General features: G+C 44.7%; 1 protein-coding gene across 1 annotated transcript in view; it reads left to right on the top strand.

The window, feature by feature from the left end:
* Window positions 1–21719, top strand: part of DNAH7 (dynein axonemal heavy chain 7) — a 241075-nt gene that overhangs the window by 118321 nt on the left and 101035 nt on the right. Inside the window, exons 27-31 of the mRNA XM_060257065.1 lie at window positions 5456–5638; window positions 14347–14523; window positions 14875–15006; window positions 16076–16300; window positions 20054–20251. Of these exons, the coding sequence (XP_060113048.1) occupies window positions 5456–5638; window positions 14347–14523; window positions 14875–15006; window positions 16076–16300; window positions 20054–20251 (915 nt within the window). The remainder of the gene's footprint in view (window positions 1–5455; window positions 5639–14346; window positions 14524–14874; window positions 15007–16075; window positions 16301–20053; window positions 20252–21719) is intronic.

Below are 21719 nucleotides of genomic sequence, written 5' to 3'. Positions count from 1 at the left end.
CAGACCTTCAGGTATTATCCATCTATACCTCATTTCATTGTCACGTAGTTTTTCTGTCAATTTTTTGTATGCTTTTCTGTCATTTATCACTTGTCTTGGCAATTCTTTCATGATTCTTCCTCTACTGCCTCCCACTATCAATATCTTTTCAAAATTTTTATTCAAGATTTTTCCCACCATTTCTTTTGTCATATATCTTATAACCACATCTCTTGGTAGATTATTTTTCTATATAGTGAGTTCACTCTATACATATAGTCATACATGCTTCTAGTTCCTTCAGGATCTTCCTCCAAAAATTCTGCAATTATTCTTATTATCTCTCTTTCGCTTCTCTCTCTCGGCTTGACTTCGCAAACGAAGATTTAAGAAGGGTGCAGTAGTCCACGTCTGCTGCAGGCTCGCTGGTGGCTGACAAGACCAATGAGAGATAGGCAGATCCGGCCACAGTGGCTGTAGGGAAAAGTCTGACTTGGGGTTGGTGGTGTAGCAGTGCGATTCTTCCTTAATCTCCTTTTGTCCTCAAGCCCAGCTATGCGTGCGTTCTCAAAGGAAGAGACAGCCTGGTGGATGGTGTGCCTCCATACTTTGCGATCTGAGGCTAGGTCAGACCACTGGTGATGGTTGATGTGACAGGTGCCAAGGGATTTCTTCAAGGAGTCCTTGTACCTCTTCTTTGGTGCCCCTCTATTTCGATGGCCGGTGGAAAGTTCGCCATACAGAGCAACCTTGGGAAGGCGGTGGTTTTCCATCCTAGAAATATGCCCTGCCCAGCGCAGCTGCGTCTTCAACAGCAGTGCCTCGATGCTTGTAACCTCCGCCCGCTTGAGGACTTCAGTGTTAGTCACAAAGTCACTCCAGTGGATGTTGAGGATGGTGTGAAGGCAGCGCTGATGAAAGCGCTCAAGGAGTCGCAGGTGATGACGGTATAAAACCCACGATTCGGAGCCGTAGATGAGGGTTGTCATCACAACCGCTTTGTAAACATTGATCTTTGTGCCTTTTTTCAGATGCTTGTTGCTCCACACTCTTTTGTGCAGTCGACCAAATGCACGGTTTGCCTTTGCCAGCCTGTTGTCAATCTCCTTGTCGATCTTGGCATCTGAGGAGATGATGCACCCCAGGTAGCTGAACTGCTGGACTGTCTTCAGAACTGATTCACCCACAGTGATGCAGGGAGGGTGATAATCTTCCTGGGGTGCAGGCTGGTGGAGAACTTCTGTCTTCTTCAGACTAACTTCTAAGCCGAATAGCTTGGCAGCCTCTGCAAAGCAGGACGTCATATGCTGCAGAGCTGATACCGAGTGGGAGACGAGTGCAGCATCATCAGCAAACAGTAGCTCTCGGATAAGTTTTTTCATTGTCTTGGAGTGAGCCTTTAGTCGCCTCAGGTTGAACAGGCTGCCATCGGTGCGATAGCGGATGTAGACACCATCGTCATCATCTAGATCTACTGCGGCTCTTTGAAGCATCATGCTAAAGAGGATTGTAAAGAGAGTTGGCGCGAGAACGCAGCCTTGCTTTACACCTGTGCCTATTGGGAAGGGCTCCGAGAGGTCATTGCAGTGTCTGACTTGGCCTCGCTGGTCTTCATGTAGCTGGATGATCATGCTGAGGAACCTTGGGGGACATCCTAAACATTCCAAGATTTGCCACAGGCCTTTCCTGCTAACGGTATCGAAAGCTTTGGTAAGGTCGACAAAAGTCACATATAGACCCTTGTTCTGTTCCCTGCATTTCTCTTGGAGCTGCCTGAGAACAAATACCATGTCGGTGGTGCTCCTGTTAGCTCTGAAGCCGCACTGGCTCTCTGGGAGGAGTTCTTCTGCATTGGTGGGCACCAGTCTGTTCAGGAGTATTCTGGCAAGGATTTTGCCTGCGATGGAGAGCAGGGTTATCCCCCGGTAGTTGGAGCAGTCTGACTTTTCCCCTTTGTTCTTGTGTAGAGTGATGATGATTGCATCGCGAAAGTCCTGTTGTAATTCTTATTATATATCCTTTCAAATTAGTCTCTTCATCCTCAGGTACTCCTCTCAGACGTATCTGGGTTTCCATCAATTTGCAGTCATGAATTGCCACCTTTTCTTGCATTTTTAGCAAGGTGGAATCATGTACTTTCACTCTCTCTTCCACCTCTTACACTTGCACCACAGTCTCATTTCTGAGATCTTCTATATCTTTCCTTAGCTCTTCAATGTCTTTTCTAATTTCTTTTTTAGAAGCAGTTATTATGTCTCTCACCCCTTTCATCATCCTGGCTTCCATTGCTTTTAATTGCTCTTGCATTTTCTCCATTGAGGCAGTCCTCGCACGGGTTAACTTATGCTCTGACATTTAAAAAAACACCGAAAATTTTGACCTCTCCAAATTAAATTTAAACTATCAGGTTTGATAGAGTAAGGCTTGCCCTTTTCAATTAACCTAATTTCGCCGTCCTCAGAGCCTCCTGGGCTCAGATATTAATTTTAAAGTTTTTATTTCTTCCAAAATGGCTGTCGCAACTTTCTGCTTCCCTTTAAAAAAATTTTCCTTCAAAAGGCTTCTAAAATAATTATCAGCGATAATGTCCAATAGTATTTACCTTATAATTGTCACCTCTGTCAGCTTCACCAATTTTTAATGTCCCGAACACTTTAAAAACTTTGTTTAAATTTTGACTTCCTAGCAATGGCCACCGATGTTTTTCTATGATATTATAGTCCTAGAGTAGGCTAGCTGCGTCAATGATTTCCCTTTTCCATCCGACACTTCCTGCTTTTCTTGCCACCAAATCCTGTTTTCACTGGTAAAAAGATCTTGCGATGTTTGACGTATTTCCTGTGTTGACTGAGAGCTGCAAATCTGTGATGATGGGGCTTTTTCACCAAAACCGCAATTAGACAAAACAATAAATTCCTTTCCACTTTTTAGCACTGTCCTTTAAATTTACAAAGTTCAAATTTCACCCCTTCTTCTTCAAAACTTTCTGAATCTCTATTTCCCACCTTCTGATTTTATTTTAACTTTAAATAGTCCTGGAATGAAGATAGTCATCAGTACCTTTTTCTGCAGTTATCCATATCCAACACTGGTCTTGTATAGCTTTAGATGTTTAGCAGTCTCAAAGAAGGTTAGGATCCTGTCGAGCTTATGTCAAATAAATGATCTGGAAACTTCTGCAGATGATGAATATCCAACTCGTCTCTGGAGACCCCTCAAAGGAGCCCCCCCCCCGACTCCCTTTTAGCCAAGGTAAATCTCCTCAGAGTTTCCTGTGCATATCTTGGACTGATCTCTGACTGAGAAAAGTAGGCAGTAGGCATTAAATTACCCTCCACTACCCCGAAAAGAAGCCCCAGCCTGCTCCCCTTCTGAGAAGCAATTCAGCTCGGCATTTTCTAACCCCGGAAGTTGGAATCTCCAGGTTTATCTTAAGCCAGAACTCGGGAAGTAATGCACATAAGCATAATATAATTTTAGCCCTGACCTCATCTGATAGAATCATAGATTTGGAAGATACTTCCAGGGTCATCTAGTCCAACTGCCTGCCCAGTGCAGGAAACTCACAAATACCTCCCCCTAAATTCATAGGATCCGCATTGCTGACAGATGGCCATCCAGCCTCTGCTTAAAAACCTCCAAGGAAGATCTTGGAAGCTAAGCTGGGCCAACCCTGGCAAGCGCTTGGATGGGAGACCTCCAAGGAATACCAGGGGTGGGACGCAGAGGTAGGCTAACAAGCCACCTCTCTGAAACATTGAAGCCCAAGTAGAAGTCGCCGGAAACCAGCCATGTCTTCCAGGCACTCACACATGTGTGCACACATATACAAATGCAAAATAACACACACACATCCTGCCCAAAAACCCCCCAACATTTAAATTTTGAATGAGGTTGGTTTGGCGATAGGCAAGCACACTGTAGAATGGTGTGCCTTATCTGTAAGCTCTAGGCTGGTTGTGTGCCCAGGGAAATGCATGAATCAATGGCCGTGGTGGTGGTGGTGATGGTGGTGGAAAGGGCCATCAAATTGCAGCTGACTTCATGGTGACCCCATTGCCTGCCTCCACATCACAACCCTGGCTTCCTGGGTGGAGCTACATGTGGCTCTTTCACACATATCGTGTGGCTCTCCAGCCAGTGGCTAGGACAATGCATTTAAAGTTAAAGTTGCTTTCTTTCCACCTCTCCCTATCTCAGTTATTTGCTTTCTTTCCACTTTCCTTCCTTCCTCTCTCCCTTCCTTCCTGGCTCTTATGTTTGATCAGCCCTGGTCTTGGTGGTGGTGGCGGCAGCAGTGGAAAGGGCAATCAAGTTGCAGTTGACTTTACAGCGACTCATTGCTTGCCTCCACGTTGCAACCTTGGGCTTCCTGGGTGGTCTTCCCATCCCAATACTAACCAGGGCCACCCCTAGTCTATAAGGTGCTACTGGACGTTTGCTCTTTTCTGCTGCTTCAGAGAGGCTAACATGGCTTACCCATCTTGATGTATCAATAGTGAGTATTGTATTAGCTAAGTTTTGCTGTTTGAATTGGTTTTAACTATTTGCAGTTTATTTAATGTTTTGACTTTTGTTGTAATCCGACCCGAGCCCGCTTGCGGGGAAGAAGGAATGGAAACTGAAATAATAAATAAATAAATATTTTGACTTTTTGGAAACCGCTTCACAGATAGCAGAACGCGGGTTGCACAGTTTTAACAATAAATCAAATAAGCAATCATCTTTGGAGGAGAATAGAAAGTCAAACCAATCGTCGTCTTGTCCTTCTGGTATAATTTCGTAAGGCACACGGCCAGTCATTGCTGAAGATGAGTTCTGGGCTGAGTTGACGTAGGGTCTGAGCCTTATGTCATAAGAACATAAGAGAAGCCATGTTGGATCAGGCCAATGGCCCATCCACTCCAACACTCTGTGTCATAAGAACATAAGAGAAGCCATGCTGGATCAGGCCAATGGCCCATCCAGTCCAACACTCTGTGTCACAGAAGAACATAAGAGAAGCCATGTTGGATCAGGCCAGTGGCCCATCCAGTCCAACACTTTGTGTCACATAAGAGAAGCCCTGTTGGATCAGGCCAATGGCCCCTCCAGTCCAACACTCTGTGTCATAAGTACATAAGAGAAGCCATGTTGGATCAGGCCAATGGCCCATCCAGTCCAACACTCTGTGTCACACAGAGGCGAAGAAACCCAAGTGCCATCAGGAGGTGGTCCACCAGTGGGGCCAGGACACTAGAACCCCTCCCACTGCCCCCCCAAAAGCACCAAGAATATAGAGCATCACTGCCCCAGACAGAATTCCATCAATATGCTGTGGCTAATAGCCACTGATGGACCTCTGCTCCATACGCTTATCCATTCCCCTCTTGAAGCTGTTTATGCTTGTAGCCGCCACCACCTCCCGTGGCAGTGAATTCCACGTGTTAATCACCCTTTGGGTCCTTGGCTCCCAATCTTTCTCTTTCCACTGCAGACCCCTGACAGGAAGTGGCTGATCTTCGACGGGCCGGTGGACGCGGTGTGGATCGAGAACATGAACACCGTGCTGGACGACAACAAGAAGCTGTGCTTGATGAGCGGGGAGATCATCCAGATGTCCCAGCAGATGAGCCTCATTTTTGAGCCAATGGACTTAGAAGTTGCTTCCCCTGCAACTGTAAGTATGCCTCGGAGGGCAGGGCTTTTTTGGTAGCAGGAACTCCTTTGCATATTAGGCCACACCCTCTGATGTAGGCAGTCCTCCAAGAGCTTCCCGGGCTCTTAGTACGGGGCCTGCTGTAAGCTGCAGGAGGATTCGCTACATCAGGGGTGTGTGGCCTAATATGCAAAAAGAGATTAAAACAGATTCACAGTGAAAAAGGTCCTTCTTGGATTTAAGGAGGACCTATAGAGAGCTGCATCACTGTGAATCTGTTTTATGAATTGGTCTTGTGAGATGTTGTCTGTATATACCTGGTTAATTAAACTTTTTTCGTAATTTGTAATAACAGTTTAGGAATTTGGATCACTAGACCTGTATAGGTTATTGGTTGCTCAATATTTACACGATCGCTCTTTGTGTATTCCGTGTGATTGAGAGAGCCTGACAAAGCAAACTCCCCCTCCCTTCCTCCCCTTGGGAGGAGCCTCAGTCAATGCAGAAAATAGAGACTTTGCTCCATATCTCCTGTGTGATTGAGTAAGCCTGGCAAAACAAACTCCTCCTCCCTCCCTTCCTCCCCTTGGGAGGAGCCTCAGCCAATGGAGAAAATAGAGACTGCTCCATAGCTCCTGTGTGATTGAGAGAACCTGACAAAGCAAACTCTCCCTCCCTCCCATGGGAGGAGCTTCAGCCAATGGAGAAAATAGAGACTTTGCTCCATAGCTCCTGTATGATTGAGTAAGCCCAGCAAAGCAAGCTGTGATGCAGAAAACAGCAAGAGAGAGGGAGAAGGAAGCAGACAAGAGTCAGTTGCTCGGGGGCCTGATAGGAGCCCTCTGGGGGCCTGGTCCAGCCCTCGGGCCACATGTTTGACACTCCTGCCCTACAGGGTTGCCAGGAGGCTACGACTTGAGGGCAGTTTCCACCACCACCTGGTCCTTTGAGTGGAGAGGCCAGGAGCTGAATGAGGGACCTGCTGCATTCCAGGCAGAGGCTCTGCCCTTGAGGCACAGCCCCTGAGCCTGTGTGCCTCCCCTCTCTTCCTGCAGGAGCAAAATGCAGCCTAGGGGTCCATTTTTCACTGGGAAGGGAAAACAGCATGTGTGTGAGATATGGGGAGAACGGAACCCTTGCTCCTTCAGTGCCGTCGCCCTGACTCATCTCCCCACCCACACCCCCCAAGCTGCTGCATGTCAGCTCCACTTTACAAATCTCACGTTCAAAGAACTGCAGTGTCAAGAGCCGTCTGGCCCTTCATTAAAGCTGTTTTTCCAGACCTGTTCCCTGTTGCCTCATTTGGATCCCCGCTGGCTTTAAAGAGCTCTCTTTTCATGGCTGTTATTAACAGTATCTGCTTCAGTGCTGTTTATAGAGCCTGACATTCCTTTAATCTGTTATCTGGCTTCTTCTTTTTCTTTTTTGTGAAAGGGAGGCAGGCATTCTCCGTCTGCAAGCTTGATTTTGGATAAGGTGAAAGCTAAATGTAGCATTTCTACATCAGCAGGCTTCTTATTTTTCTTTTCTTCAGTTGTCCTAATTCTTCAGCAGTTCATTTAACTAGACGCAGGGGTGGCCAATGGTAGCTCTCCAGATGTTTTTTGCCTACAATTCTCATCAGCCCCAGCCATTGGGCATGTTGGCTGGGGCTGATGGGAGTTGTAGGCAAAAAACATCTGGAGAGCTACTGTTGGCCATCCCTGAACTAGAGGATAAAACCTATGAAGAAAGGTTACAACGCTTAGGACTCTTTAGCTTGGAGAAACATCGACTGCGGGGTGACATGATAGAGGTTTACAAGATAATGCATGGGATGGAGAAAGTAGAGAAAGAAGTACTTGTCTCCCTTTCTCACAGTACAAGAACTCATGGGCATTCAATGAAATTGCTGAGCAGTCAGGTTAAAACAGATAAAAGGAAGCCCTTCTTCACCCAAAGGGTGATTAACATGTGAAATTCACTGCCATAGGAGGTGGTGGCGGCTACAAGCATAGACAGCTTCAAGAGGGGGTTAGATAAAAATATGGAGCAGAGGTCCATCAGTGGCTATTAGCCACAGTGTGTATATATATATGTGTGTGTGTGTGTAATTGTATAATTATTTCATTATATATTGCAATGTAGTAGTAATAATAATAATAATAAGATGATGATGACATTGGATTTATATCCTACCCTCCACTCTGAATCTCAGAGTGGCTCACAATCTCCTTTATCTTCCTCCCCCACAACAGACACCCTGTGAGGTGAGTGGGGCTGAGAGAGCTCTCCCAGAAGCTTCCCTTTCAAGGACAGCTCTGTGAGAGCAATGGCTGACTCAAGGCCACTCCAGCAGCTGCAAGTGGAGGAGTGGGGAATCAAACCCGGTTCTCCCAGATAAGAGACCTCACACTTAACCACAACCCTCGCATCAAAATAAAGTGTACGACTGTATCATCCTGAAACCATGCCCTCCCCTCCTGGTCCAAGGAAAAACTGTCTTTCACAGAAGCAGTCCCTGGTGCCAAAAAGGTTAAAGAACATAAGAACATAAGAAAAGCCATGTTGGATCAGGCCAGTGACCCATCCAGTCCAACACTCTGTGTCACAGTGGCCAAAATATATATACACTGTGGCTAATAGCCACTGATCGACCTCTGCTCCATATTTATATCCAATCCCCTCTTGAAGCTGGCTATGCTTATAGCTGCCGCCACCTCCTGTGGCAGTGAGTTCCACATTTTAATCACCCTTTGGATGAAGTACCTTTTATCCGTTTTAACCTGACTACTCAGCAATTTCATTGAACGCCTACGAGTTCTTGTACTGTGAGAAAGGGAGAAAAGGACTTCTTTCTCTACTTTCTCCATCCCATTCATAATCTTGTAAACTTCTATCATGTCACCCCGCAGTCGACGTTTCTCCAAGCTAAAGAGCCCGAAGCGTTTTAACCTTTCTTCATAGAGAAAGTGTTTTAAACCTTTAATCGTTCTAGTTGCCCTTTTCTGGACTTTTTTCAGTGCTATAATATCCGTTTTGAGGTGCGGTGACCGGAATTGTTCACAGTATTCCAAATGAGACTGCACCATCGATTTATACAGGGGCATTATGATACTGGCTGATTTGTTTTCGGTTCCTTTCCTAATAATTCCCAGCATGGCGTTGACCTTTTTTATTGCAATCGCACACTGTCTTGACATTTTGAGGACCACTGCTATAGGGTCTTCAAGGCAAAAGACGAACAGGAGATGGCCTGCCATTGCCAGCCTCTGCCTCTCAGCCCTGGTATTCCTTGGAGGTCACCCTTCCAGATACCCACCGGGGCTGACCCTGCTTGGCTCCTGAGATCTGATAAAGTCAGGCTAAGTTTGGTTCCATCCAGGGTGGGGCCCTTCTGTCGCCTTCTACACAATAAATCAGATCCAGGTGGGCAGCCGTGTTGGCTTGATGTGGTCTAGCGCCACCTTAAGAGCAGCAGAATTTTATTCAAGGTGTGAGTTTTTGTGTTCATGCACAAGTCTTCAGAGGCAGGGTCTCAAGTTAACAGCATAGTCTCAGTTACTCTTAACGACTAAGAAAGACATTTTCACACATTGGTTTGGTTTCCTTCTTGACCTATTTATTGCTCCACTGTTTCCCCCCATAATTAAATCCAAACATTTTGTGACCTGTAACCTTGGCTTGTTATTGCTATTTAGTCTTAATTTGCTGTTTCCCTACATACACACAAGAGCCCCGTGGCGCAGAGTGTTAAAGCTGCAGTACTGCAGTCCTAAGCTCTGCTCACGACCTGAGTTCAATCTCAGCAAAAGCTGGTTCAGGTAGCCGGCTCGAGATTGACTCAGCCTTCCATCCTTAAAATGAGTATCCAGCCTTGCTGGGGGCAAAGCGTAGAGGACTGGGGAAGGCAATGGCAAACCACCCTGTAAAAAGTCTGCCATGAAAACGTGAAAGCAAAGTCACCGCAGAGTCAGAAACGACTGGTGCTTGCACAGGGGACCTTTCCTTTCCTTTCCTACACACACACACACAAGCACATGCATATAAGCTTGTGCTGGTCTTAAAGGTGCCCCTGAACTCCAAATCTGTTTTACAGAATAAACCGGACATTGGTTATGTCCCTGCACAGGGGTGAACTGACTCTTTAGCTTACCTGGAAGCTTCCAGATGGGCTGTTCTCCTCAAGGGCCAGGAGCAGGCTGTACCAAACGCACTGCAGAGCCCTGGTAATGATGACGGCCCACCTGTGGTCGGTCCACCTGTTGTCATGGTTGCAACAGCCCAGATCTGAGCCAAGCAGATGCTGCGCCACTTGCGTCCCTGCAGGGCCATTAATTTCATCACTCCTTAGGTCATTTATACCTCACTTTCCTCTCCGGTGGGGGCCCATCATGACGTACATCCAGGGGTGGAATTCTAGCAGAAGCTCCTTTGCATATTAGGCCACACACCCCTGATGTAGCCAATCCTCCAAGAGCTTACAGGGTTGTGTTTTTTCTTTGTAGCAGGATCTCCTCATATTAACATTTTTTTTATTAATTTTTGAAGTAAACAAGTAAATATCAATATTAATGTGTATACAATTAATTAATCTTATTAAAAGCAAGTTCTAAAGTAGCACAAATACTTATAATAAATATCGAGGAAGGATATTAAGTTACATAAATGTAACTAGACATGCTAATCATTCACTAATCAAGAAGAGAGGTCAAGATGAGTATCAAGGACCAATATCCGGTCAGGAGCTTTTGCCTAACGCTCTCCCAGCTGTCTCCAAAGTTATATCTTTTTTCACCCCTTTAACTATATTTTTTGAACTTTTGAAAGATGCCTCCGAAAGGGGGAAAAAAAACCAAGCAGAAGGAAAAAAGCTTTCAGCCTTTAACTAACTTCTTGGAACAGCCGTCCACCTCCCACGCAAGGTTGGGGAGAGATGAGGAACCAGAAACTGAAGATAGCCCTCTCACTGTGAATTTATTGTCTCAAGCTATGTCTAAATTAAGACAAGAATTACGAGAGGACATAACTTCTATGCTTCAACCAATGTGTCAGCTTCTGGACGAATTAGAGAACTCTTGTAAACTGGCAACCCAGACCGCACAACAAGCCTTAAAAAAAGCTCAAGAGATGACTTCAGATGCATGGACGAGGGAACGAGTTTTAACAATGGACTTTCGTAACCGGGAGCTGTGCTTAAAATTTAGAGGTTTTAAATCGGGTGTGGAAGCTGAAATGGACTTATATATATTCATGGCAAATTGGCTTGCTGAAGTAACCCACCCGGAAGTCGAAATTCTCCCACTCATTCAGAAAGTATATCGTGTTGGCAAGGTATGTGAAGACAATTCGTCTTATACCAGAGATATTGTGGTGCAGTTCAAGGATTATAGAATGAGGCAAAGAGTCTTTGCAGAGGCGAGACAGAGCGGAGGATTCGACTACCAGGGGTTAAAGATTCAGGTCTTTCCGGATCTTCCTCCTGAATTTTTAAGAATCAGAAGAGACCTTAAGGACACAACTGCCAAATTGCGGGACTTAAATATTAAATATAAATGGCTACAATCAGGCAAACTATGTGTCCAAAAAAGGCTCCACTTCGTTTACAGCTTATGACGCAGCCTCGGGTGAGATTCTACTCTCTAAATGAATTCCCTCCTCCCCTACATCAAGAGTTAATAAGAGACAGGAATGCTCTCCACTCGTTCCTCCAAGGACAACCCGTGCGTGTACTGAGGAAGTTCATGTCAATCTGGAAGAAAATATGGACTCTATTTAAAAGACACTGAAACAACAAGAAAAGGGAAAAGCTGAAGAAACTTATAATTTATATTTATTGTTTTTTCTTTCAGAATTAAAGGCTGGGTGGGGTCAGCTGGTGAGAGCACCTGGGTAACATCCCTCCTTGTTTAATTCAGTCCAGGTGAAGAAAGAAGGATTTTTTTTTTCTTCTTGACCTTAATTTTAAGGTCTCCAGGGACTTATATAGTTAGAATTTATTCTTTATGGATTTTTTTTTTGAGAGCAGAAGGAATAATCAAGATATAGAAGAAGAAGGAAAATAAGAAGTTATATTGAATGCTTGTGGTATTAAGTTTTAAAATATCTGTTAGGGAAAGCAGCATTGTTAAGCTTAATTATTCCTCTGCTAAAAAAAATAGAAAATATAAATAGACACATATATATATTAAGTGGTGTGGAATGGTAACATATGAGATATTTTTAAGTTGCGTTGTTTTTGATTTGTTATTATGGTACACCTACCTGTTGGAACAGGTAGTAATTGTAATGAGTCTATAATAAAAAATTTGAGTAGAAAAGATGAGTATCAAGATACAACCAATCCCAAAAAATACTTGTATTATTTAAAAAAAAATGTCATATATATTAATTCCCAACTGCCTAAATATATTCTATACTTATTATGCAGGTTAATAAAAAAATTACTATTAGGCAATTACCATTAGGTGTGATCCACGACTAGCACAGTAAGAGAAAATTAAGGTAAAGAACAAAAGAAAAGAGAATTTAATCACTCCTTACGTCATATATACCTTACTTTCCTCCCTGCTGGGGGGCCCATCATGACGTACATCCAGGGCTGGACTTCTAGCAGGAGCTCCTTTGCATATTAGGCCCCACCCCCCTGATGTAACCAATCCTCCAAGAGCTTGCAGAAAAGAGCCTTGTAAGTTCTTTGAGGATTGGCCACATAGTAAGTAAGTAAGTAAGTAAAATTTTATTTATATCCCGCCCTCCCCCGCCGAAGCAGGCTCAGGGCGGCTAACAACACAATGACCAGTGGTACATTAATAAATAGAACAGTAATAAACAACACAATGACCAATGGTACATTAATAAACAATTACATTAAAACATTAAAATTGAGCATTAATTTAACCTTAAAAACCAGTTAGAGCATTAATTAAAACAAACCATATTATCATTGACGCTATTCTAGTTAGTACTGATGGCGGACATCAGGGGTGTGTGGCCTAATATGCAAAGGAGCTCCTGCTAGAATGCCAGCCCTGCGTACATCTTTCTCCTCTCCCCCATTTGATCCTCACCACAGCCCTGTGAGGTAGTTTAGGCCGAGCGTGTGTGACTGCCTTAATTTCATCCATCAAGGTCCCACGGCAGAGTAAGGTTTGCAGCCTGGGCTTCGAGGCCTGAAACTCTAACCAGCTAGCATACCATACTGGCTCTCCAGAACTGCTAAGTGTCCTAATCTACCCTGGGGCTGAGAGGCTGTGGCTCAGTGGAAGAACCCCTTGCTTTGCATGCTGAAGGTCCCAGGTTCTGTCCCTGGCATCTCCAGTCAAAAAGACCAAGCAGCGAGTGAAAAACCTCCCTCTGAGACTCTGGAAAGCAGCTGCCTGTCAGAGTAGACAATACTGGCTTTGATGGACCAAGGGTCTGATTCAGCAGAAGGCAGCTTCATGTGTCTTTGCATCTTCATGTGTCTTTGCATAACAGGACGGCATGTGACTCACAGAAGTGTTAATTCCCTACCCCCTTGGTCAGATCTAATATTTAAGTTTTCACAAGTCTAATGGCAATGTTGATATTCAGTTAATGGGTTTCTGCAGCTGCCAGCTGAGCTGTGTTATTTTGGGGAGGGACAGTGGTTCAGTGGTAGAGCATCTGCTTGGGAAGCAGATGGTCCCAGGTTCAATCCCCGGCATCTCCAACTAAAAAGGGTCCAGGTAAATAGGCGTGAAAAACCTCAGCTTGAGACCTTGGAGAGCTGCTGCCAGTCTGAGTAGACAAGACTGACTTTGATGGACCGAGGGTCTGATTCAGTAGAAGGCAGCTTCATGTCTCTTTGCATCTAACAGGACATGTGACTTACAGATGTGTCAAACAATTCTCCCCCCCCGGTCAGATCTAAAATTTAAGTCTATTTTCACAAGTCTTATTGCAATGGGTTTTTTTCTATAAACAAACTTATTGAGATTGTAATGCGATACAATTCGACAAGATAAACATCTATAACAACTTACATAAAATAATATTAAACAGTCTTGTCCCTTCCTACAATTCCATAGCTCAGTCTTTTATCGAGCATAGGCTTACAAAGCCAATTATTGCAGTGAACTCTTAGTCTCATTGCAGATCCTGAGTTGCATATTCAGTCCTCCACATGTACCTGCTGGAGTGACCTTGGGTCGGTCACAATTTCTCTCAGAGCTCTTTCTCTCAAGACCAGTTACAAAGCTGTGCCTTAAATAAATAAAGTTGAAAAACACAAAGAGTACAATAACATATTGAGATGCACTGATGTTAAAACAGTGGTCCTTTACGTTAGTACCTAAAGTTATAAGTACAATATTTCTTTATAAAATGCTATCTTAGTGTGAGAACATATATAATTTGGATCAGTATCAGTTTTCCCTAGGATAGGGAACCATTTAGAAATAAATTGTGAGTGAGTTTCATATGGATCTGTAGATTCTAAAGTGGAAGAGATTTTATCCGTTATCAAATGGCCCCAGATTTTGGACACCCACAGGTCAATAGCGAGAAGCTTAGTATTTTTCCAACTTTGAGAAATTACCGCCTTTGCTGCTGTAAGAAGAATCCGTTAGTGGGTTTCTGCAGCTGCCAGCTGAGCAGTGTTATTCTGGTGACAGCTCAAGGCAACATGCTTACCTATAGAGCGTTTGAATACTCTGTTTTCAGCACCTCAAAAGCTGCAAATTACATTGTTGGGATCCGAATATGTAAAAATGTATCCCTTCTTTCAGGTTTCCAGGTGCGGCATGGTCTACATGGAACCCCAGATGTTGGGCTGGAGGCCCCTAATGTTATCTTGGTTAAATCAGATGCCGCCCACCCTGACGGATCTGCACAAGGACTTTATAACTAACTTGTTTGACAGAATGGTTACACTTTCTGTCGAATTCATTAGAAAATGTACAAAGGTAAGGTAAAGAGAGGGATTGTGAAAATGTTCATTGTATTGGTGTAGTGGTTAAGTGCATGGACTCTTCTCTGGGAGAACCGGGTTTGATTCCCCACTTGCAGCTGCTGGAATGGCCTTGGGCCAGCCATAGCTCTCGCAGGAGTTGTCCTTGAAAGAGCAGCTTCTGGGAGAGCTCTCTCAGCTCCACCCACCTCACAGGGGTGTTTGTTGTGGGGGAGGAAGATAAAGAAGATTGTGAATCACTGTGAGACTCTGGGATTCAGAGTGAAGGACAGGATATAAATCCGATATCTCTCCTCCCCTCCTCCTTCAGAATCAAGAGATGCACGGAAACCTTTTGTCATTCTAGGAACTATCTCCTACTTCAGACACGAATTTGGTGCGATCCTTAATGAAGCTGATGGACTGCATGATGGACGAGTTCTCTAATGAGGCCAAAATTAAAACCATGAGTGATCGTGACATTTTTTCTTGGCTCGAGGTGGGTGGGATTTTTTTTTAACGTATTGAATAAAAGGTAGGAGTGAAAGTCAACCTCACTCCGCCTTCAGGGACAGAGTGAAATATATGCGAAAACAAGTGCTTCACTACCAGCAGTCTTAAGAACTCTTTATTTACAACAGGGGTGCTGCCAAGTGTTTCCAGGAAGTAGACGGAGCCAGGTGGGGCTTTTGCCCAGCAGGGGTTCTGATTGGCCACTGGAGCTTTGATTGACAGCTGCCATCACATCACAAGGATCTTCACTGTGTGATTGAAAGTAACCTAAGGTGCCCCTTTTGTGGTTGGCTTCACCTCCTGTACCAGCCATTTTGTGGCACCCAATTGTCTGAATTCCAAAATAATAAAGAGTCCAGTAGCAGCTTTAAGACTAACACATTTTATAGTAACATAAGCGTTTGAGAAACACAGCTCTCTTTGTCAGAATTCCAAAGGTGCCCCCAGGCTCAGAAAGGCTGGGAACCCCTGGTTTATAGTACAAATAGTATTTTAATAAACAAATGCATAAATATTATCGTAGAATGTATAACAATCCCTCATTTTTCTTTTCAGCCCTCGAAGATTAGCCCCCAAACATGTTGGACTATAGTCTTTTCCCCTTACATTGCTGCTCTTGGGTACTAATTACTTCTACCTTGTTTTCACCCGCTGCTCTGTTTGCTCTGATCAAAATCAATTGTTAAAATTTGACCTTTACTGTTTATGACCTCAGGCTATTGACCACTTTGTGTACCTCTGCATTCAGATGATATTTAAGAATGCCCAGGGCTTTTTTTGTAGCAGGAACTCCTTTGCATATTATGCCACGCACCCCTGATGTAGCCAATCCTCCAAGAGCTTACAGGGCTCTTAGTACAGGGTCTACTGTAAGCTCCAGGAGGATTGGCTACATCAGAGGGGTGTGGCCTAATATGCAAAGGAGTTCCTGCTACAAAAAAAGCCCTGAGAATGCCTTAAAATCACAGAAATAAACACGTTCGCCCTAACCCGGAAACAGTACCATGTGGTTAATAATCTTCCGTTTGCCCTCTGTTTCCCCTTCTGCAACCCAGGGCATCTTTATATTTTCACTCATCTGGTCTATCGGTGCCAGCTGTAAGGAGGACGATCGGCTGAAATTCGATCTGATTGTGCGAGAACTGCTCATCGGGCCGATGAGCGATGAGACAAGAGAGAAATATAAATTGTTGAGCTGTACGGAGCAGCTCTCTGCCAAAATCCTCACTGTCCCCTTTCCAGAAGATGGAACAATTTACGAATACCGGTTTGTCAAAGAGGTGAGCATCCTCGTTTTGTGGAGATGCATACATTATTTCTAATGCCTTGTTTTGTCAAGTCTGATGTTTCAATAACGAGACCTTCTTGATAGAAAAGTTTCTAGTTTATTGTAACATGTTGCAAGACTGTAGAAACAGATTGAGAGACTGGCGAGCATGCACAAAGAGCAAACATTTAAGGTATACATCAAAGGGATTCCTGAGGGAGGGGGCACTCTATGCAGGGCACATTCACACATTGTTGTTGTTTTATCGTTCTCAAGCACCGGCTGGCCTTGGGCGCTTTCTTAGCACCGGCTATCTCTGAGAAGGCACCACAATCTTGTTCCCATATTCCCAAGCATTGCTACATAACAAAGGAGGGGAGGGGGGGAAGGAGAGCTTGAGCTAGCAGCATCTGAATACAGAGTGGTTTTTACCCAGGATCCTTTTCCTGAACCAAAGTTTAGCACTAAACTACTCATACATTATAGCAGACTTGACATGTTTAAAAAATTAACACTCTTGCTGGATTATGGAATTTATGTAGAAAGAATGAAGAGCAGCATCTGAAATATTATTTCCTATGGGAAAGGAACATACAGCTGAAAGGGACTTCAAGGGTCATCTAGTCCAGCCCCCTGCACAACACAAGAAATTCAAGCTACCTCCCCGCCGCTCTCCCAGTGATCCCTGCTCTGTGCCCTGAGAGAAGTAAAAATCTCCAGGATCCCAGGCCAGTGTGGCCTGGAGGAAGATTTCTTCCTTCTTTTAATTTAACAGTAATACTATTAAATTAAAAGATGGCAATATACAAGGAAGTAAAAAGACCTGACAACCATTATATGATTGGTTAAGTAATACATGAAAAATAGGGTACAAAACAAATTTTCTACAATTTTTATAATTGTAAGAAGTTAATGTATATAACTTATAATGTATATAAGATGTTTACGATGGGACATATGTATACTAAATAAGAGGTTAACAGGATGTATTGTCATAAAAGTAACTTGTGAGATGCAGTTATAAGAAAGATAAAAATGTGAGCTACAAAAGAGTATTAACAAAATGTTTGGACGATATAAGAGATGAACTGAAAGAGTAAATATAAATGTTGATGTTATATAAAGATTATGAAATAATAGTAGATGTCAATTGATAAAATGAAAGGGAAATGGAAATGGAAAAGATATGCGCTTTCCCCCTCCAGTCCCCTTTCTCCTCTTTTCCCTTTATGTTCCGCCCACCCTTCCCCATATCCGAAATTTAATAAAATTTTTATGAACCAGGAAGATTCCTTCCTGACTCCAATCAGCATTTCCCAGGGTGTGTAAGAAAGGGCCACAACAATTAAGCACTGATGCAGCCCTTCCTGCCCTCATGATCTGCCTAAGTTCACAGAATCGGCATTGCTGTCAGATGGCCATCTAGCCTCTGCTTAAAAAGACAATAAAATGCTTGCCGAACTCCCTCTGAAATTTGCAGGATTGTTTAAAAATTTATTTATTTTTGGCTGGAACGTGCCCCGAATTGCTGATGATTTTGTCATTTTGATCCTCGCATAGCTTGAAAACCTGTTCTTAGGGATCAGGGGCAATCGTTTATCAGGATTTCTGCCCTAGTTGGAAATCACTGGGAAGGTGTCGAGAAATAGAACAGTCTAGTTAAGAAATCGCTATGCTAATCTATGCAAATTGTGTTCGTGTCGCTGTGATCCCTCGTGTACTGACTTGAATGGAGATCAAGCTGTTAGAAAATGAAACGCTTGTATCAAAACCGAATACGTGAACCCTTAATAACGGCCAATAGCTTAAATGTTTAGAGATAGACTGAATCTGACCTCAATCTCGATTCTGACCCTATTTCTGGAGATATGTTCTTAGATGCCCTGGAGCTGGCAATTATTTGCTTGGGATGAGGTGGGCTTGAAGGTGGGTCTTTTTCCCTTTATGACGCCTTTAAAAAAATGAGAGAAAACGGAGGAAACCTCCTTGGAGGTTTTTAAACAGAGGCTAGATGGCCATGCAATGAAGATCCTGTGAATTTAGGGGGAAGTGTTTGTGAGTTTCCTGCATTGTGCAGGTTGTTGGACTAGATGACCCTGGAGGTTCCTTCCAACTCTATGATTCTATGGATTAGGATTCCAGCTCCCCAAACAGACAACCTCATCCTCTTGAAAGATTTGCCTGGCTCAAAAATCAGATCTGGGACCAATGTGTGTAGCTCTATGGGTGGGGTTGTAGCTATTTTTCATGGCTTTATCTCCTGGTCTCAACCTTTTCCGTGATTCTATCTTGGTTGTGTAACTTCCAGACATAGCCTGGAGATCTCCCAGAATTGCTGGTGATCTCCAAATGGTGGAGATCCTATTCCCCTGGAGAAAATGGCTGCTTTGGAAGGGGGACTGCGTGGCATTATACTAGGGTTGCCAATCTCCAGGTGGGGGCAAAGGATCCCCTGGTTTAGAGACCCTCCCCCCGCTTAGGGTCATCGGAAAGCAGGGGGGAAGGGGAGAGAGATATCTGCTGGGCACTCCATTATTGCCATAGGAATAGACCGATTTCCATAGGGTATAATGAAGAATCGATCTGCTGGTATCTGAGGCTCTGGGAGAGCTGTTTTTTGAGGTAGAGGCACCATATTTTCAGCATAGCATCCGGTGCCTCTCCCCAAAATACCTTCCAAGTTTCAAAACGGTTGGAGCAGGGGGACTAATTCTATGAGCCCCCAAAGAAGGTGCCCCTATCCTTTATTATTTCTAAAGGAGGGAAGGCATTTAAAAGGTGTGCGGTCCCTGTAAATGTGATGGCCAGAACTACCTTTGGAGTTCCATTATGCTTGTCACAACCTTGCTTCTAGCTCCACTCCCAATGTCTCCTGGCTCCACCCCAAAGTCTCCTGACTCCACCCTCAAGGTCCCCAGATATTTCTTGAATTGGACTTGGCAACCCTACATTATACCCCATGGAGGTCCCTTCCCAAACCCCACCCTCCTTAGTTCCACCTTCTAAATCTTGACATATTTCCGAGCCTGGAGCTGTCAGCCCTACCTGTGGATTCAAAATACGTATACGCAGCGCCCTGTCCTGAATCAGCAAGTCCTGTACATGATCACAAAATATCTCTAAAAATCTATCGTTGCTCTTTGGTTGTTGTAGATTTTCTGGGTTGTGTGGCTGTGGTCTTAGCATTGTGAGACCTGACGTTTTGCCAGCAACTGTGACTGGCATCCTCAGAGGTGTAACCCACAGAACTGGAGTTCTCTCTGGGTCAAATTGAGAAGAAGTTGGTAGGCAGGTAATTTATATCTACTCAGGCATGTGGGGCAGGGCTGAGTCATTATCTTGTGGGAGCTTCCTGGGCTGTGGCATGCTAATACAAGAGCACTACAGATAAGATTAGACTTTCAACAGCCAATCCAAATACAAAAGAACCCCTTCAGCTAAGCTCCTCCATTAGTATGTCACAGCCCAGGAAGCTCCCACAAGATAATCACTCAGCCCTACCCCATCTGCCTGAGCTGATATAAATTACCTGCCTACCAACTTCTTCTCAGTTTGACCCAGAGAGGACTCCAGTTTTCTGGGTTACACCTCTGAAGATGGCAGTCACAGTTGCTGGCGAAACGTCAGGTCTCACAATGCCAAGACCATGGCCACCCAGCCCGGAAAATCTACAGCAACCAATAAACTCCAGCCGTGAAAGCCTTCAACATCTTATTCTTATTCTCACCATTTCCTTCATCTCCTTTTGTGTCCTGTTTCGAAACAGGGAGAAGGGAGGTGGGAGCCCTGGGTGGAAGCCCTTAAGTCGGCCCCGCCTATAATGAAGGACATGTTGTTCAACGAGATCATCGTCCCCACTCTGGACACCATTCGATACTTTGCCCTAATGGAGCTGTTGACGACGCATCAGAAGCCCGCTATATTCGTGGGGCCGACGGGAACTGGCAAGAGTGTCTATATCATAGTAAGTATTCTTTGTATGGAGATGGACGGACTGGGGAATTAAATGGCTCAGGTACAAGCAGGGCTGAGTTGCCCCTGGGGCTACAAGCCAGTGGTGTGTTTTGGGGGAGGGGGTCAGAGGCAGTCATCCAGCTGGCAGTGCCACTGGTGCTTGCCTGTACTGCTGCTGGCAGCCGTGAGCCAACACCAACATATTGCTCCAGTCTTGTCCTATCTACGCTGGCTTCCATTTTGTTTCCAGGCACAATTCAAGGCATTGGTCTTGACCTAACACATCTGTAGGACCACCTAATCTCATTTGAACCTACCTGATCGTTGTGGTCATTTTCAGAGGCCCTGCTTCATCCCCCCCCACCCGCTTCTGAGGTTAGGCAGATGGCTACCTGGGAGAGGGCCTTCTCAGTCATGGCCCCAAAGCTCTGGAAGTAACTCCCCAGGGAGATTCTTCTGTCCTCTTCTGTCTTCCACCAGCAGAGGAAGACATTTTTTGGTCGTTTGGTATTCCCCCCATGCCCCTCCTTCCCAACTGGTTTTCTTTATATTTTGAATGTATTTTAACTTATTTTTTAAAAGCTCCTAGGTCTCAAGCTGAGGTTTTTCACGCCTTCTTGCCCGGACCCTTTTTAGTTGGAGATGCTGGGGCTTGAACCTGGGACTTTCTGCTTACCAAGCTGATGCTCTACCACTGAGCCACCGTCCCTCCCCTTAGACATATGACATATGAAGCTGCTTTCTACTGAATCAAACCCTCCTGAGTCCATCAAAGTCAGTCTCGTCTACTCAGACTGGCAGCCGCTCTCCAGGGTCTCAAGCTGAGGTTTTTCACGCCTGCTTGCCTGGGCCCTTTTTAGTTGGAGATGCTGGGGATTGAACCTGGGACCTCTTGCTTACCAAGCAGATGCTCTACCACTGAGCCACAGCCCCATTCATGGCTCTCCAGGGTCTCAAGCTGAGGTTTTTCACGCCTACTTGCCTGGACCCTTTTGAGTTGGAGATGCCGGGGATTGAACCTGGGACCTCTTGCTTACCAAGCAGATGCTCTACCGCATCATGCTTGCATCCTTTGGAGTCATTTTGAGTTCTACTCACTTATCTGGAGACAGATCAAGATGGGTAGCCGTGTGAGTCTTTCTGATCTTCTTCGTGGTCTCTGTGCCTCACACTCATGGGATAGTGCGCCTGCGCCGATCCCCGAATCGGTATCTGAAAAAGCCCGGGATTTTTCCGCGCTCGGCGCCAATGAGCATGCGCAAGCGACCCACTGCGCATGCCCACCAGCGCCCGCGCGGCAATCCCGCCAGTTCCTTTCTGACCGCTGCGCTGAGAGGTTTACCTTTCCGTTTCCCCGGTCGGTGAGAAGTTTTTTGGCTTCGCCTTTTCTTCTCGTTCTAGCCCGTTTACCGTTGTTGTTTAGTAGTTAGTTGTAGTTCATAGTTGTTAGTTAGTTAGTTTAAAAAAAAAAAAAAAAA

Source organism: Heteronotia binoei, chromosome 16 (genome assembly GCF_032191835.1).
Source record: "Heteronotia binoei isolate CCM8104 ecotype False Entrance Well chromosome 16, APGP_CSIRO_Hbin_v1, whole genome shotgun sequence".
In the NCBI taxonomy this organism is placed as follows: Eukaryota; Metazoa; Chordata; class Lepidosauria; order Squamata; family Gekkonidae; genus Heteronotia; species Heteronotia binoei.
Note: the sequence above shows the minus strand (reverse complement) of the source record. Positions and strands in the feature narration are given on the sequence as shown.